Here is a 17574-nt window from a genome sequence, read left to right as displayed (position 1 = left end):
CATAAGGATACAAATTCACCCCCATCTTTAACTGACATCGCCATACTCCTTTACTGCATGTTAAATTTGTACTGCAGTGCCAAAACCCCTCTTACCATCAAATCTGGAAGCAAGTCCACCAAATTGACACAATCTATCTCTGTTGTTGTTGTTCCATAGGCACAGAAAAAATGCAGAGGTTTGAAGTCTACCACAGTCACACCCCATCATTTGGTGACACACATTGAGTTCCATCTTTTCTGAGTAGCTCTAGGTAGACCAGCATTCACAAAAACTCCCCATAATGAAAAAAAATACTCATGTTGTGTTTGCTTCTTCTTCTCAGCTGTTTTGGTTTAGCTTGAGTCTCCTAATGCCCCTTTACAACAAAGGAATTAGATAAAATGTATCCCATTTATTTCGTTGGGAGCACATCATCTCATCGAACAAAATTTTGTTCAACACAAAAGCAGCTTGCCAAAAATACTTTCAATGACAGTGGAATTTGCTTTTTTCTCCACTGTTGTGCGACATCAGAGTTGGTATATATAAGTCCGGGGTACCCCCCTCATGGGGTGGTGCAGGGCAGCTTGTCTTTTTGCAAAAAACAAAATTGGTGAATTGTTTGTCAAAGGTAGTTTCAGCAAAAAGTTTTTTCTTTTTTTTCCGTTCTCCAAAATTACCCTTTTCTGAATCGACTTGAATCCTTTTTCATTTTGTAGGTAAGTGGAAAGGGGGCCACATCTCCTTTTCCAATCTCACAAGGTTGCAAAAAATTAATCAAAACACAAAAGAAAGTGACAGCAATTTACAGTATGCTAAAATGTCAACAACTGATTTATATATCAAAAAAATTGCTTTAAAACTCTTTGTTGGAAAGCGTCACAACAGCAGTGAATATACAGAAAAATGTGATCACAATAAATACTTAAGCATACAAATTTTGTTTGTGATCAACATACAGAGAAATACTGTCTTCACAGCTCTAAAAACTTTTTTTTTTTAACATTTTGGCCTCCCTATATGGCAGACCAATGGCTGTCACTGGCATGATTCCACAATCTTGACTGCCAGGAATTACTCTCATGGCACCCTGGACTTAATCTAATACTCTTTCCATTGTCTGAGATAAGAGTTAGCCATCCCAGTGCAGAGTCATACTCGCAGTCCTAGGAACGTTTTCGTTTCATTACCTACCCATTCTCTTCCCCAACACCCTATCTGCAATGGCAGAAGGTCGTTAAAGCCAAGAAAATCTACTGCTGCATATCTCAATATTTGTAAGCTTAGTATGCATGCCCTTCGTTACCAGCACTTGGGCTACATCCTAAGACTCCATAACTAAACACTAGGTTGCTTTGTTTGCAGTCAGGGCTCTATCCTTCTGGACCCCAGAGTTTGCTCATAGCATTGTGAAAACTTATTCTATATTTTCTGACAGCAGAACATGAACACTCAACATGCACTTCACCAGGGAAGCTGGGGACTATCCTAGCCAGCATTTTCTATCATCCTTTTGTTATTCCATCAGCCACAATAAGCTGATTTCCCCGAACACCTCAAGTATACATACTGTAAGAATGATATGTAATTGTGCAAGGTTCATTCCCAGCAGAAGAGAAGAAAAAACATTACTGTTGTTGACTACTTCACATTACAAACATTAATACATCAAACATCTGGTTCGCTGAATTTGCAAACCTCTCTCACAGTGCCATAAGTTAACTGTGGCTGCATTTACCATACACCAGTGCAGGAAGGAAAAAACTACCATCAGTTTTACTTTGTTGCTCCACATCTTCTTTCATGCTGTGGCATTGCAGGACCATATCAGCTGACTGCATACAGCACATGTTTTCTTCCACCGAGGGAGTAAGCTTGGAGTCCACTGTTGGGGACACTACCCCACTTGATCTGTACCCTTAACTTCTAACATCCAGCTTCTGATCTCTACCCAACAGTGTCAGGAAAGAGGTTTCTCACTTAGCTGCTGTGACTTGTATAACCCAGATCCTCCTCACCAGCAATAAAAGGTGAAGGAATTCAACTAGCTGACAGCCAAACCAAGGACTCACGTCAGCGCTTATTTATTTATTTGTATTTGTTTTTTTTTTTGGGTAGAGCACTGATCTCCATGGACCATATTCAGACTTGGCCTGGAAGTGGTGTGTGGTTAAGTGACTTGCTGAGAGTCCCACAGTTAGGCAGTGGAAGCTGCGAGAATCAAACCTTGCACCACTGTAACACAAACAGCACAGAATTCCATTAGGTCAAGAACTGAGAATGGACAACATTTTCCTCTAAGATATTGATTTTGTCTCTCCCCACAGCATCGCTGTTTATTTACATTACATGATAGGGTTATATTTGCAGTGGTGACTACATATGAGGACCAACAACCAAAACAGATAACTGCATACAAATCCTCAATACACAATATGACAATGGATTGCTCTACTGCTAATTCTGAAGGGGTTATAATCATTGTACTTCCTAACTAAACATTCCACAAATTTCCACCACTTTCAGCAGGTAAAAGCACTGTAAATGCACTCATAAACCGAGAGACATATTAATCTTTAGTACTTGGGTACTGCCTCTGAGGGAAAGGAGAGGGCTCTGCTGTTCACTTGATGAATTTTCATACATTAATCAAAAAGCAGATGCCATCTGCACCACATACTTACTCCAACTCTGGACCCAAAACACTCATCAAGGTATCTGCTCTCTTCTCACCTAAATAGGTGGTCATTCTTCCATGAGTCAAGGTGCAAGAACTGTACCATTTGGCAGAACTACAGGAACATTATACAAACAATGTCAGGGATGAGGAGGGAAGACACTAGGAAAAAGGCAAAGGCTTACCCCAGTAAGCACCTCAGTTGGTGTAGGTGAAACTCCGTCAGCACTGTCTTGACTCCTGGCACTGAGCTGAGGTGACATAGTTGGTGATTCATCAATATACGGCATTGTCTCGGACCCATCATGGGACTTCTTGTCGTCTGCTCCATCTCCTTCGTAGCCATCTGTACCATAGTTAAAGTCTGGAAAGGAGAAAAAGAAAGGCCTTTCAGGACTCCTCATCTCTGACCACTGAGACATGAACATTTTTAATTAATTCTCTAGAACTGCTGCCTGCAATTTCTAAGTGCAGAACATCTTCTACATTGTAAAACAACTGCAATAAAAATCTATGTCTTCTTTTTTCTGTTAGTCTCTATTTCCCAACGTACATGTTCCACTAGCTCAGACATATGCTATTTCCCTGCATCCCAGTAACACACAGGATGCCATAATGTTGAAGCTGTAGCCCCTCCCTCTCTCTAAAGTAGCCCAGATCAAAAAAGAACAATCGGTTTCTCAATATGATGTAAGAAACAAAATTGAGAAATCTAGACAGTCTAATACTTTTGGATAAGGTGTCTAGCAATATTGTTAGTAATGTAAGTTTGAACAGTAGCCTGGGTGTACCTAAATGCTTGCAGAGAGAAAATGAGTGGCAACAGCCAGTCCACTTTTCTTTAGGTGAAAAAGTACAGTTGTATAAGTAAACTTCCTGTAACACTTGATATTCTAATAGATCACTGTTACAGCAGCCAAAGCTATAAGAGTTATACTCTTTCCAAGGACATGACCTCCAGCCAACTTTCAAAGCTTTAGGCCACCTTCTATACACCTAAACTATTGCTGGCATGAGCCATATAAAAAGCAATTTTGGTGCCAAAAACTTTCAGAGCTTTCTTGCCTTAATAAAGGAAGATACTAAGCCAACTAAGGGGGCAGGAGGGAGAGGACAGCTACTTCAACAGTAATCTAATAGACTATCTACTGTTATGGCACATTTACTTACATAGCTGTTCCATGTTCAACAGTTGGATCACTGTTGCAGTAGCCTAAGCTATATGGGTAGATCACCATAGCTTATAATGTATATGGAGGAAGAAAGGAATTCAAGATTTCCTGGGAAATGGTCCTAGCAAAGCCTGTTCTGGACCTGGAGAAAGAGTTCAGATTGCAATGTTTTCTGAAAGTATGTACAGAGGACCACGGTGCTGCTTCTAGAATATGTCTAGATTCTACCCCTTTCCACAAAGCCTCAGATACAGCCAAAACCATGGTAGAATGGTCTCTAACCCTGCCTGGAAGTGGTTTATCATGGAGGAGGGCATACAAAATAAACAGCACGAAACAAACATTTCAAAACTGTCTTTTTGACAAAGGTTGTACTTTTTTCTTGCTTTCATAGTAGACACAGCTGAGTAACTTTCCTGGAAGGTTTAGTTCTGTTTGAGCTGCCTGTGGACATTCACAGTATGTAGAATTCTTTCTCCCTTCTTTTATTTACAGGATTTGTGAAGAACAGAGAGAGAGATTAATGATCTGGCTAAATTTAGACTCTGAAACCACTTCAAGTATAACAGGAGTATCCGTTGTCAAATAAATGCTGTCCTTACGGAAAATGAGGTAGGGTTGGCTTGATTTAAATTGTTTGCAGCTCCTACACCCTTCAAGCAAAAGTCAGAACAATGAGCAACTTCAGTCAGCCTGATGAGTTGGGTCAAATGGAATAAGTGTCAGCTTCACTTGCACAAAGTTAAGACCCCAAGAAGGAACCACCCGTTTTCTAAGTGGACAAATATGCAAGACCCCTTTCAAAAAGTGCTTGACTTGAGAACAGGTAGAATGAGAGAAGATCTAAGGGCAGACAAGCAGAAATAGTAGGAGTAATTAATCTTGATACATAATGAGAAAGACCAGATGATAACTCACACAAAATCTAGAACCAGGGGCAACACTGCCTTAAAAGGATCCTAGTTCTTAGAATGGCAACAAGTAGAAAACATTTTCCATTTGCACATATATGACTTTCTATTAGCTGTTTTTTTGTCTCCTTTAATACCTGCCACACGTCCTTAGAAAAAGGGTGGCTAAAAGATATCAAAACTCCATCATCCTGGCAGTCAGATGAAGTATTTTCAAGCTGAGGTGTAGCAAACAACCCCTAAACTGTGTAAATTCAGTCTGTAGTAATGCTTGTGGTAATTGCATTTGGTCAAGTTCAAAACAAGGGAGAACCACTGTTGCCTGGATCAAAAGGGAGTCACCATCACTATCTTTAGAGAATCCCTCAGAATCTTTAGAAAGACACTACAAATCAGTGGAAATGGAAAAGAATACAGGAACACTCCCATCCATGAGAATGAAAAGGCATTTGTCTTTCAGGCCTGTTTGCAAGGAATCATGGAGCAGAATTTCATTAACTGTCTGTTTAAAAGGAGGCAAGCAGATCAACTTGAGGTGAGAGACCCACAGATGTAGTTTCCATTTGTGAGGGTCTGTCCTGGTCCTGCTGAGCTTGTCTTTTACAATATGTTGCTCTGAAAGAATGTATGAAGCCTGACGAGTCTAACTGAGCTAAACTGCTACCTCCCAGGCAGCTAGAGCAAGTCTGAAAAGGGGATAAGATATAGTACCCCCCTGTTTATGTACCACATCATTGTGGTAAAGTCTGCGATACCCTGCAGAGGTCATAGGGTCCCACAGATGATTAAGGCCTTTAAAGCACTGATCACTGCTAACATCTCTGACATTTTTGTGCTTTTGCCTGTCCTTCGAGTTCCACAGACCTTGAACTTTCACTCCTTTTGAAACTGCTCCCTAAGCAAAGTCCGAAGCATCTGTTAAGAAAGACTGGGGAGGGTGCTTAAGGGAGAAAGGCTGACCTGGGTTGAGATGTAAATGACCTACTCACCAAAGTAACTCCCTCTTTAGAAATCCTAGAACTGGAATCTGAACAGGTAAGGGGTTTAGATACTGAGTCAGCACTGATCTGAAGTATCACTGAGTTCTTCTCAACTGAAGTCCAGCAAAGGGAATCATGATAACCACTAAGGTCTTGTGATAACCATAAAGGTCATGAAACACAGAATCTTGAGAAATTACCTTGCAGATACCTGAGATTGGATGGAGAAGTCAAGAAAGATTTCCTTGTGTTGTACCATGTCTACTGGATGAAAGGGTGTTTCCAGGGACAAATGTGGATGACACCAAAATAAATAAATAAATAAATAAATAGAGTGTGAACAGGAAGGGATAAGAAATGATTTTTGCAAGTTCAGCTGAAACTCCAAACTGAGCAGGAGTTTCATGACTAATGTCACGGAAAACTGATCACTGGATAAACTGTCTGCAAATGAGACACTAAAACAAACATGGAAACATGATTGTTTGTCTTGAAGTCTGCAGTAAACAATCAAAAATCTTAAAAAATGGAATATGATGCTAAGAATCTTTTAAGTCCAAAGTTAACATGAAGTTGCAAGCAGATATAATAGGTTATAAGACCTGAAGGGAAAATATTTTAAAATTTGGAATCTTGACAACTGATGGAGAAAAGAAAGGTCAATCTTCTTTGGCACAAAACAAATACTTGAATAGAAGCCTTTGTTCATTTGATCTGGGGGTACAAGTTCTACAACCCCCTCCCCCACCCGAGCCAACATCTTCTCTTAAGACACAGGAAGTAGAGAAGTCTGGTTTTCGGAGGCCCTTATAACAGGTGCTGGAACTCCCCCTGCCATCTGTATAACTACTGGATAAGTCTCACTCTCAGAACCCACTTATCTGAGATAATCTGATGCAACAGTGGACGTTGAAGGCCTAGATTGAAGAAGAGACTTGTAGAATTAACAGGGTGGGTCTGGGGAGAAGAAGGGGTCAAATATAGTCAGACTTTTTGGACTGTCCTTGGTGGAAGCCCACCCCTTTTCCCCTTTTTTTGAGCCTCATTTTCACAGCTTTTAAATTTTTTTTATTAAAAGTTTTCTGAGACTGTTTACACTATTTTCTTGGAAAAGGATTCTGAAAAGAAAGGAAGGAAGATTTTTACTGAACTTTGAAAAGGAGGGTTGAAAATTCTCAGTAACCCACTGAATCAATTTCCCTCTCATCAAACTGTTTAAGGAATTTAGCAGCACAGGGCCAAATAGCACATCTTTGTCCAGAGAATAGTTTAAAACATTAGCTTTAACATCTTCTGCTACAGTTTTAGAACATAACCAACCTAATTTTATCATAACAGAGCCAGCAGCTGCAGCTCTGGAAACAGCATCAGCAGAACCATAAGAGCAATTTAAAGAGAGATTAGATACCAGTAAATCAGACAAATTAAGGGATTTAGTGAAGTTTTAATCTCAGAAGTAAAATGTTTAACAGTTACCTTTCTCGTATTCTCAAAAGAAGCCTGTAAAAAATTAATATACAAGCCAAGCATTTCAAACTTATGAAAGTTAATGAAGCAAATCTGTCAAATGTTTGCTCATCCTTGTCAGAGGGAATGGAATTAGTATTCACAATATGTTCAGCAATATAAGGTTTAAATAAAGAAATTACTGCATGATGTGATTTGAGATTAACAAACAGGAATTTACATGGGAAAAATGTTTTTTTTTTCATTCTGATCCCACTGACATAAATCCCTTATTTTATTAACTGTGTCAGAAAAAGATAATTCTTCTGGAAGAAAATTTGAAAAAAAGACTTCCCTCAGAATTGAAATCTTCAATTTGAGGAGAATAAACTGAAGAATCACTCCCACATCACCTACCTCCTTCATTTGATTGGGAATCCATTGTGAGGTTGGGAGGAAAATCAATTATTCTGCTTTTTCTATTAAGCTGGATTTAGCAAATTAAAAGCAGAAAGTAATCCATTAGCAATTCTTCCCTGTCCACAGTTAAAGATAGAGGAGTAACATTTTTAAGTGGAAGATTCCGAAGAAAGGGACAGACCCATGACAGCAGTACTAGCCTGGAAATCAGGTACATTACCCCAGCTAAGCAGTAAAGCTTCACTTGCTTCTTCACCTGTGACAGGCAAAATTGGTTCCCCCATGTTTGGTAAAGGTAACCCTACATCTACAGAGGATATGGCAATCTCCTGGTTCTTAGTGGCTTCCTGAGGAGCTAAAACAGAGAAACTAGGAGCAAAACATTAGTGGTGTGAAATACAAACTTTGGTTACAGCAGACTCACCCAACAGGGACTAAAGCAGTGATGGAGCCAGCTGGACATCTAAACACTTCACAGAAACTTTCTTTTACTTGTGGATGGGGGGAGAGAGCCACAACAGCAGACACTGACAGCTGCTCCATGTTCAAGCCAAGAAAAAGACCTCTCAAGCATTTGGTGCATTCTGAGTGCACAAGTAAAGCTTCTTACAGGAAAAATAAGATTCTGAGTCAAACATTTACTGTGACAGTCCTCCAAAGCACAAAAACCCTTCCCCGGTCGCACTTACTCTATCTACACAAAAATGTAGAAAAGTCAATAAAAAAGCAGCAAAGTAAAAATCCATTCAGAAGCATAAAGTAAATATATTTATACAAGAAAAACATTTTTTTCACATAAAAATGTCATAATGGAAGGTTTTCCGCAGAAGAGGACTTATCTGCCCAGCTCTGAAAGGATCTCTATCAGACCATCAGTTCCACGAAACCTGCAGAGGCAAAGCATTTCAGCAGCAGGAAAGCTCTGAAGGTTTTTGTCTTTTTATAGGTATCTCCTTGAGCCAATGACAATTTGGGTGTGTGAAAGGTACTCTAAAGCTTTGAAAGCTGGCCAGTGGTCATATCTTAGGTAAGGCTATAACTTCATATAGCTTAGACTACAGCAAAAGTAATCTAAATGCTGAATATAAGGGGGTTGTTTATGGCCTGCAACACCAGTACCCTTGTGGATACCACAAACTGTGCTGGGCTGCTAACCTGCTATGAAAAAAAAGTAATCATTCTACCCAGTCAGTAACTGGGCCCATTGTTAAAATGCGGGTTGACCAACCTATGAAATCACTTTTGCATGCCTTTGAACTAAATAGGAAATGTCAAGGTATGTTCTGCCCTGCAGTGTGATTGTTTGTGATTGTGCTGAACAGGCATAAAGAAATGGGTAACTGATTTACCTCAGAGAGTGATGGAAAAATAGAAAAAAGAAAGCCGAATTTATTTATCCTTGCATATTGTCAGAGACATTCTATTTTTTAATCTGTTTTCACTCCCTAGTCAAAATATATGCAATCATCTCTTTAAAAGGCTCTCTGTTACCCATATCATTCCTTCAAGGAACACAAATCAAACATCTGCAGACTACAGCAATGCCACATTGCAGAAGCTGGGGAGGATTGTTATGGATCTAAATGACAGATATGTTCTTACAATATCTGCTGATCTAAGACAGGACCTTCTGTAACAAGTCAAAAATTGAGTTCATCATCATCAGCCACAGTTTAGTGCTGTTTAAGTTCACATATGCAGGAGTGTGCAAGCCAAGTGTAGCTGCAGTTTATGACATCATATAATGACTACATAAGCAAATCTAAGCTCCGATTCCACCAGTTTGCCTCAAACCAGTAATGAACATCAGAGCCTGATTAACAAGGGGACTGTGGAGCTGTAGCTCCAGTCCCATGTGTCTCATATAGGCCCTGGAGCTTCTATTCTCAGTTTAAAGTCTGAAATCCTGAGCTGTTGTCACACTAAATAAATAGGCCCCTTATAATTTTCAGTTCCAGGGCAATGAGGCCCATAATACAGCAATTTCTTGCAAATCAAGAAAGGACAATACCGATTTGACAGTTATTCTACTAGCAGGTAATACAGAAGTAAGCCTAGTTCTGTAATGCAGAGGGATGAAGCCCTTAGTGTGCCACAGACATTTTATTTTTTAATCTATTTTCACTCCTCAGCACAGCCAGGCAGGAATGGGCATGAATGAAAGGGAACCACTTCTCATGCTTGAGGAGAGGGGACAGGGCTGCTAGGTGGCAACATCTCTTGTGGAAGTGAAGGATGGACCAGCGAGAGCAGCCCGCTGTATGTTCCCCTCCAGTTCTGCAAGCCAGGCATTTGCAGGGATGGTAAGGCTCAGAAGAAAATTCTCAAACTACCCCTAATGGCTATGTAAATGATAGTCCCTCCTGACAGACCCACACTATGGTGATGCGAAATGAATGGGCGGATTGGATGGGGTGAGGCTTATCATCAAAAGGTAGCAGGGGCAAATAGTGCTAAAAAGGAATACACAAGCATATATCTGCCTAACTTGCATGGATTTCCAACAGCCGATGCTCGATGGTGAGGATAACAATAAGCTATATGAGGCCCATAAAGGAGGCCCCCCCCTTTGTATATCAACCTATATAATAAGAATGCATCAGTTACAGCTAGCATCAGGATCCATCATGATGAGTCTGCAATTAAGATAAATCCAAAGCAGTAAATCCACTATTGTAACAGAAGGAAGAGGACAACCCAGGGACCAAGGTACAAAAGGCGGAGTTGTACAGTACTTCTCCTGGACATGTTGTTGGATAGTGATGTTTGTGAAACAGTGAGATAATGACCAAACATCCATGGTACAGATCTCAGCAATGCTGCCATTCTCGAAGCAAGTACTGTAGGCAGTCAAGTCTCTAATGTGGTGGCTTCTGACCACAACATTTCCAAACAGGCAGTTCACTTGCCTGATGGAAACTGAAAATGCAGCTAAAATGGGTTTTTATTAAAGACTGTCAGCTTTTCCCTCCTTACAGCAAAGGAGGCAAGCAACTATTCAGTCTTCCTAAACAAATGCACATGTTTTAGGATGTACTTCAACTTCTGTGCACGTCCGCTGTATGACAGGCTCTTGTTCCTCAGGTTTCCACCTTGGCAAAAAATCAGAGAGACGAACTGACCACGTCAGAGACAATTCAGAAGCCTGTTTTGGGAAAAAAAATATGTTGGTCTTGTGGAACACCCAGTTGCGGTAAAAGTCCATATACGGTTCTCTACACATAGGACTGCAGCTCTGAGATTATGTAAGCAGTGGTGATGGCTACTAAGAAAAATGTTTCACAACAGTTTCATCTTCAACACTAACAAGACTGGAATTAAATAAGGAAAAGGCAAGCCTGCCTCTTAAATAATTCAGATCCCACAAAGGGGAAGTCTTCAAAAGTGAACTGAGATGCAAAATGTCCCAGATGAACACCATGCTGAGCAGCAGTGAGCAGTTTGCTAACAATAAACTCTAAGAGAGGTTTACGGATGCACTTTGCATTACTTTGACAGAGGAGATACAATAACAATGGACTGCAGTTTGAGAGTTCAGCACAGTCATCCTGTTATGAAAAGGGATATTACAGCAGTCTAAGTAACTCAGAATGTAGCACATTCACCTGTGGTGCAGAAGACTGGGTTCTATTCCCACACCATGTAATTGGGTTAATCTTCCAATACTGACACTACAGTGCAGCATAACTGTAGTGCTGTACTCCTGTGTGTGTCATCCTTTGGATAAGATGTTAAATTGAGGGCCCATCTGCATGAGTTTGTGGTAGCTCTGGTGGATGTAAATGATCCCACTGCACTTATCGAAAAGAGAAGGGCTGCTTTATCAACATTTAAATTAGCTTTATACCTTATAAAAACAACTTTAAATCAATTATTTACAAACTGATTTTTTTACAGTCATACTGCAAATTAAAGACTGTCAGCTTTTCCCTCCTTACAGCAAAGGAGGCAAGCAACTATTCAGTCTTCCTAAACAAATGCACATGTTTTAGGAAGTACTTCAACTTCTGTGCATGTCCGCTGTATGACAGGCTCTTGTTCCTCAGGTTTCCACCTTGGCAAAAAATCAGAGAGATGAACTGACCAGATCAGGGACAATTCAGAAGCCTGTTTTGGGAAAAAAAATTATGTTGGTCTTGTGGAACACCCAGTTGCTGTAAAAGTCCATATATGGTTCTCTACACATAGGACTGCAGCTCTGAGATTATGTAAGCAGTGGTGATGGCTACTAAGAAAAATGTTTCACAACAGTTTCATCTTCAACACCAACAAGACTGGAACTAAATAAGGAAAAGGCAAGCCTGTCTCTAAAATAGTTCAGATCCCACAAAGGGGAAGTCTTCAAAAGTGAAGCGAGATGCAAAATGTCCCAGATGAACGCCATGCTGAGCAGCAGTGAGCAGTTTGCTAACAATAAACTCTAAGAGAGGTTTACGGATGCACTTTGCATTACTTTGACAGAGGAGATACAATAACAATGGACTGCAGTTTGAGAGTTCAGCACAGTCATCCTGTTATGAAAAGGGATAATATTACAGCAGTCTAAGTACCTCAGAATGTAGCACATTCACCTGTGGTGCAAAAGACTGTGGGTTCTATTCCCACACCATATAGTTGCGTTAATTTTCGAATACTGACACTACAATGCAGCATAAGAGCAGTGCTGTACTCCTGTGTGTGTCATCCTTTGGATAAGATGTTAAATTGAGGCCCCATCTGCATGAGTTTGTGGTAGTTCTGGTGGATGTAAACGATCCCACTGCACTTATCGAAAATAGTAGGGCTGCTCTATCAACATTTAAATTTGCTTTATACCTTATAAAAACAACTTTAAATCAATTATTTACAAACTGATTTTTTACATTCATACTGCAAATTATTTAGAAGTTATCAATACTAAAGACCTTAATTAAATATTTCAGATTCTTTTTTTTTATATATTTACCCTCTATCCTCCCACCCTTTTTTCTACAACCATCTTCTTACTTCAGCTAATATGTCATCCTCTTCCATTTTCTTATTATATAAGAAATCCTCACTTTTTTCCCCAAAACACCCATACTGCCACAAACAGTACTTTATCTCGTTAATCAATATCACATTTCCTTACTTTATCATACTTTCCATGTAATATCATATTCATATTTAGACATTTAAATCCTTCTCATCTTTATCCATTTTTTTAAGTCTTCACAAAATTCTTTATTCTTTTTGCAATCCAAAAAACAATGTTTTGTTGATTATTCTTCATTATGTTCAACATATTTTCTTTCCTCCATCACCTTATATGTCATTTTCCCTTTCATGTGCAACCTATGTAATACAAATTTTCCACAAAAATTCCTCTGCTTCATAAAAAAATTCAAACGTTTTTCTTCTGTCTTTTATTGCCTATTTTTCTTCTTTTAATTCCTTCCATGTATACACTATTTTTTCTAAAATCATAGTATACCATTCTTTTCCCATCGACCTCACTTTTTAACATTCATAATGTTAGTTATTTTTCTTCCGTCTTGTCCCTCTCTGTCTTTCTTTTACCATTTTCATTACCCAAAATAAATGGATAGATGATAAACCCACAACTGGACGTTATTTTAATTCAAACCACATACTACTTTATTATAAATTATCTTCTTAATGAGTTCAGCCTTGAGCCCCAAATGAAACTTTGTCTCTAATAACTGTTTTTCTACTGAGATGGAAACATATATAATTCTCCCTAAATATACTGTTTTTTTCCTAAAACATTAAGTTTTGACCATAAATAATTTTTTCTGAAATGATAAATAAAAACTTTTTCACCAAACTAACAATTTTATTTGTTCCCGTACCGCTCTCCATTGACTTATTACACTTTCATACTTAAATGTAAGTCACAAAATCTTTATTTCCCTTCTTGTGAAATATATCCCATTTATTTTTTTATCTAACCAAATCCCTTAGTTTTAATTTTGTTTAAATACAATCCAGCTTATTTTAACAGCTTTCTGATCCTTATTACAACCTCACTTTTCCATCCCTTGTTTTTTTCTTAGAACTAAATCATATGCATATGTCATATATATTGGTAATATAAAATTTTGTTCCATCTCACAACCTGCCTCCCTCATTTCATACATGCATGTCTGTACCATTCCATTCATTAATAATATAAATAAGCACATACTCATTGGGCTTCCCTCGTTTACTCTTCCACTGATAATTATTTTTTCTATCCATCAATTTATCATAACTTGTACCCTCAAAATGTCATAACATTTAATATTTTCTCCTATACAGTATGCCTATAGAATCTGCCACATTGCTTCATGGCTCACTTTATCAAAGTCAAAGTCATTATTTTGACTTTATCAAAGGCTCTAGCTACTTCATATGCTATCAGACTTGCTTCTTTATTTTCTTGTAGCGTTGTTACCTCACAGCAAGAGGTTCTCCCATTCGATTCTCGACGTGGCTTGGGAGTGCCTTCTGTGTGGAGTCTGCATGTCATCCATGTGGTTGGGTAGCATTCGAAAGACAAGCGTGCGTAAATGGGCATGCCTTCGTTGAAGGTTGGGCGTCCAGCTGGCACCTCAGCGTTACGTAAAAAATCTATTGCCAATCATTAGCGGACCGGAGTTCCTCTGTGGCGACCCCTTACCAGGAAAAAGCCGAAAGACAAACATTATCTCTACTACTTTTCTCACTATAATTAACACTTCATTCACCACTCTCCCTTTTATACCATAAATTTCTTCTACTATCTCATCAAATATGTTCTCTATTCTTTACTGCAGTATTTTCATAAATATTTTACAGTCAGTGTTCCCTGTTGCTATAGCCTTCCAACTTTTTCTATATTTTTTCATCCTCTCCACATAAATTTTACCACTCTACCACATCTTTTTAAAAAACCTTCTTTTTAGTCTTTCATTTCCTTATAGTACTCTTAACTTATACCACCTACTCCTGACACTGATTCTTTCTTACTTTATCACCTTCTCTATTTCTTCTATTGTTATATCATTGTCTAAAGAAAAAAAATATTTGCAATTTTCAGATTGTTTTTTACTTTCTATTCATCTTGGCCATCCATTTTCTTTTTCATACACTTTCCCTACAACATTTTCTCTTACCTCCATAACAGCGTTGTTTGTACTTTATATTTCTTTTGCCATCTGAGACAGCATCCATTCTTCCTACTCTCATTCTTGTTTCTTTTCCTAAATAATGGGAAACTGCTCTTTCTTTTCAGAAAAAATCTTTGCCTATTTATCATTTCCACTTTTTCTCTCTAATTTCCCTTATTTTGTCACTTCCTTGCTCTTTCTCAGAATTCTAACAAAAATGTCATTATATTTCATATTATTTGTTTTAATTCTTCCTTCCACTTCTAAATATATTTTGTATACTTATGCTTTTACACTACCCACCCCATGTGTACAATTTTTAAAAAATGGTGTTGCTGTCATGATATTTCAATAATATAGCTTTTTCCCGTCACTTCTTCCTTTTAAGCTTTGCAGTTAAATTGCTTTATACTTTTTCCCTCCTTTATTATGTTGCTGTCTTCTCATATTCTAGCCTATACAGCTCTATGATCTGAAAACTCTGCCATCAGTACTCCTGTTATTTATTTTATGTCTGTAAAACACACAATATAATCAATTTCAGTCTTAAACTCTCCTTCTATATGTCCATTCTCTATTATTTGCTTCTTTTAAATATCCACATTTTATTAATTCCCTTAACATTTTAATATCCTCTGCCATTTTTCCATTTCTTTCCTCAGGTTACAGTTAAACCCTCATTACTGTCATGCTCGACATATTTACAAACACACTTGTTTTTATTTCTTCAAACATCTGTTTTCTCTCCGTCATATATGAGAATTAGTATTAATCTTATAGATTTTTGTCTCATACCACCCATCACTACGTTTCCTGGTATAACTATTGAAACAGATAAAATTCTTATTTCTTCATTTTTATAAGAATTCATATTCCAGAACTTGTCACATTTCCTAACAACAAAGCAATTTGCTTCATTCCCCACCACCACCCTACCCATACTGCATGGATTCTTTCTATTTTTTTTCTTCTTAATTACATCTGGAGTGTAGCATGCAAAAACCACCCATTTTTATTTTTACAATGTAAAAGGGGTTACTGACACTGCTTTGACATCTTTGGTATTGCACATATTATGGCATTTCTTGACTGTCATATGCAGCATGAACTAGTAAGGAAATGCAGAATAATGCATGTCTGGGAGAATGCAAGAGACCTTCCTTTTCCGTTTGCTAGGACAACTATTCATCAGCACAGAAAGCCATTTCACCAATAAAATTCTGATACAGCTACAGGATATTTTGCATGACATGGCTACAAATCATGAGAGAAAAATAACACTTTGTCGATGATAGAGATTGCCCAGAAAGGAATTCTAAAATGCAGGCCTTTAACAGTAATGCCCATATCTACAATCCTTTGCTAAAGAAGGCATGACGCGATGAAAGTATCTGACCTTTACACTGCAATGCCCATGAGTGTCCTAACTTAATGAGGACCAATATTTATTTACACTGAATGCTCTCAGCAATGGATATTTCCTTGCTGTGATATTCCTTCAGTGGTAGTGTGATCAATTTTGGATTGCCAAGTCTTGGTGAATGTTTTATTTCAAACAGGCTAAGCACAGCAGTGAAAATGAAGCTAATGAAAGCTGCTCAGTTCAGTCTGTAATATTTTGCTTTACACTCTCTCTTATTCTGTGGTTTTCAGATGTGCGCATTTTATACTTTTGATTTAGGGTCTTATTAATTTCCTAATACTGTAATATATGACTGACACTCAAGTACCTGGAACTGTGTGTGGATACAAGTGCACGAAGTATGTTACTGTTGAGTGGCAACACATTCTGAAACACTTAATAAAATGTAGTTAGCAGCATAATACATATAGCAATAAGACAAATTCAGCACCACCTGACCCTCACCAGGGAACAAAGGGCTGACAGAGGTACATGTGTAGGAAGGAATGGGCTGCAGGGTTCTTGTGTAGCCCAGGAATACCTAGCTGCCATTCTGCCAGAAAAAATGGGCTGACTGGGTGAAAGTAGAGGAGCCATTGAATAATGTTCAGGGGGGGGGGGGGGTGGCAAAATACGTAAATAAAAATGTACTAAGTTTGAGTACATTGGGAATGCTTGGCTACATCGTCTCTGTCATCCTCATATCACCTGATAAGGCCATTTCCAAAGGGTAGGTATATAAAAGAAAAAAGTGCCACAGACATTCTCTAACCAAACCATTTAGAAATCTCCAGCAAATCATTTGTAGAAAAGGAATTACACTACAGAATAAGGAACTAGCTGGTCTTTCATTTACAAAGCAGGCAATACAATATGTGCACAGACTATACATTATCAATGAAAGGGATGCTTATCCTATTTCACACCTAGTGTACTATCTACTATATTTGCTTACCTATATTTAAGCCAAAGACTTTACAAGGACCAATTATTCAGACTACGTTGCAAGAAGTCATGATACTTAATTGAGTATCTTAATTATCCCAGCTTTATATTCTATAGTGTTAAATACTAATTGTACAAACCAATTTATATTTAATGTTGTAATCTAATAATGTACCAAGATTTTTACTTTGCTCATTCAACTGTCTACTGCAACTCTTGCATAATTATGTACTTATCATGCTGATCTATTCTAGTGTATGTATTGTACAATTGATCGTATAGTTCTTCTACCCAGGCCTTCACTGAAAATGGGCTCACCGTGGCCCATCCCGGGAAACAAATGCAAATAAATAAAAAAACTAAATAGTGCAACGGCAGAATTACTAAAGTTGTTGTGTCTTTCGGCTTTTTCAGGTTAGGGGTCGCCACAGCGGAACTCCGGTCCACTAATGATTGGCAGTAGATTTTTACGTGCCGAGTTGCCGGCCCTGATACACAACCTTCAATGAAGGTACGCCCATTCAAGCATG

At 38.4% G+C, this 17574-nt stretch overlaps 1 protein-coding gene across 3 annotated transcripts in view; it reads right to left on the bottom strand.

Annotated features, from left to right (window-relative positions):
- ABR (ABR activator of RhoGEF and GTPase) overlaps positions 1 to 17574 on the bottom strand; it is a 2680879-nt gene that overhangs the window by 1827783 nt on the left and 835522 nt on the right. For all 3 annotated transcript variants that reach the window (XM_044054480.1, XM_044054482.1, XM_044054481.1), the window contains exon 2: positions 2845 to 3023. In XM_044054480.1, coding sequence (XP_043910415.1) covers positions 2845 to 3023 — 179 coding nt within the window. The remainder of the gene's footprint in view (positions 1 to 2844; positions 3024 to 17574) is intronic.

Source organism: Protopterus annectens, chromosome 13.part0, assembly GCF_019279795.1.
Source record: "Protopterus annectens isolate FY-2018-M chromosome 13.part0, PAN1.0, whole genome shotgun sequence".
Lineage (NCBI taxonomy): Eukaryota > Metazoa > Chordata > Ceratodontiformes > Protopteridae > Protopterus > Protopterus annectens.
This window is presented reverse-complemented; position numbering and strand designations above follow the sequence as displayed.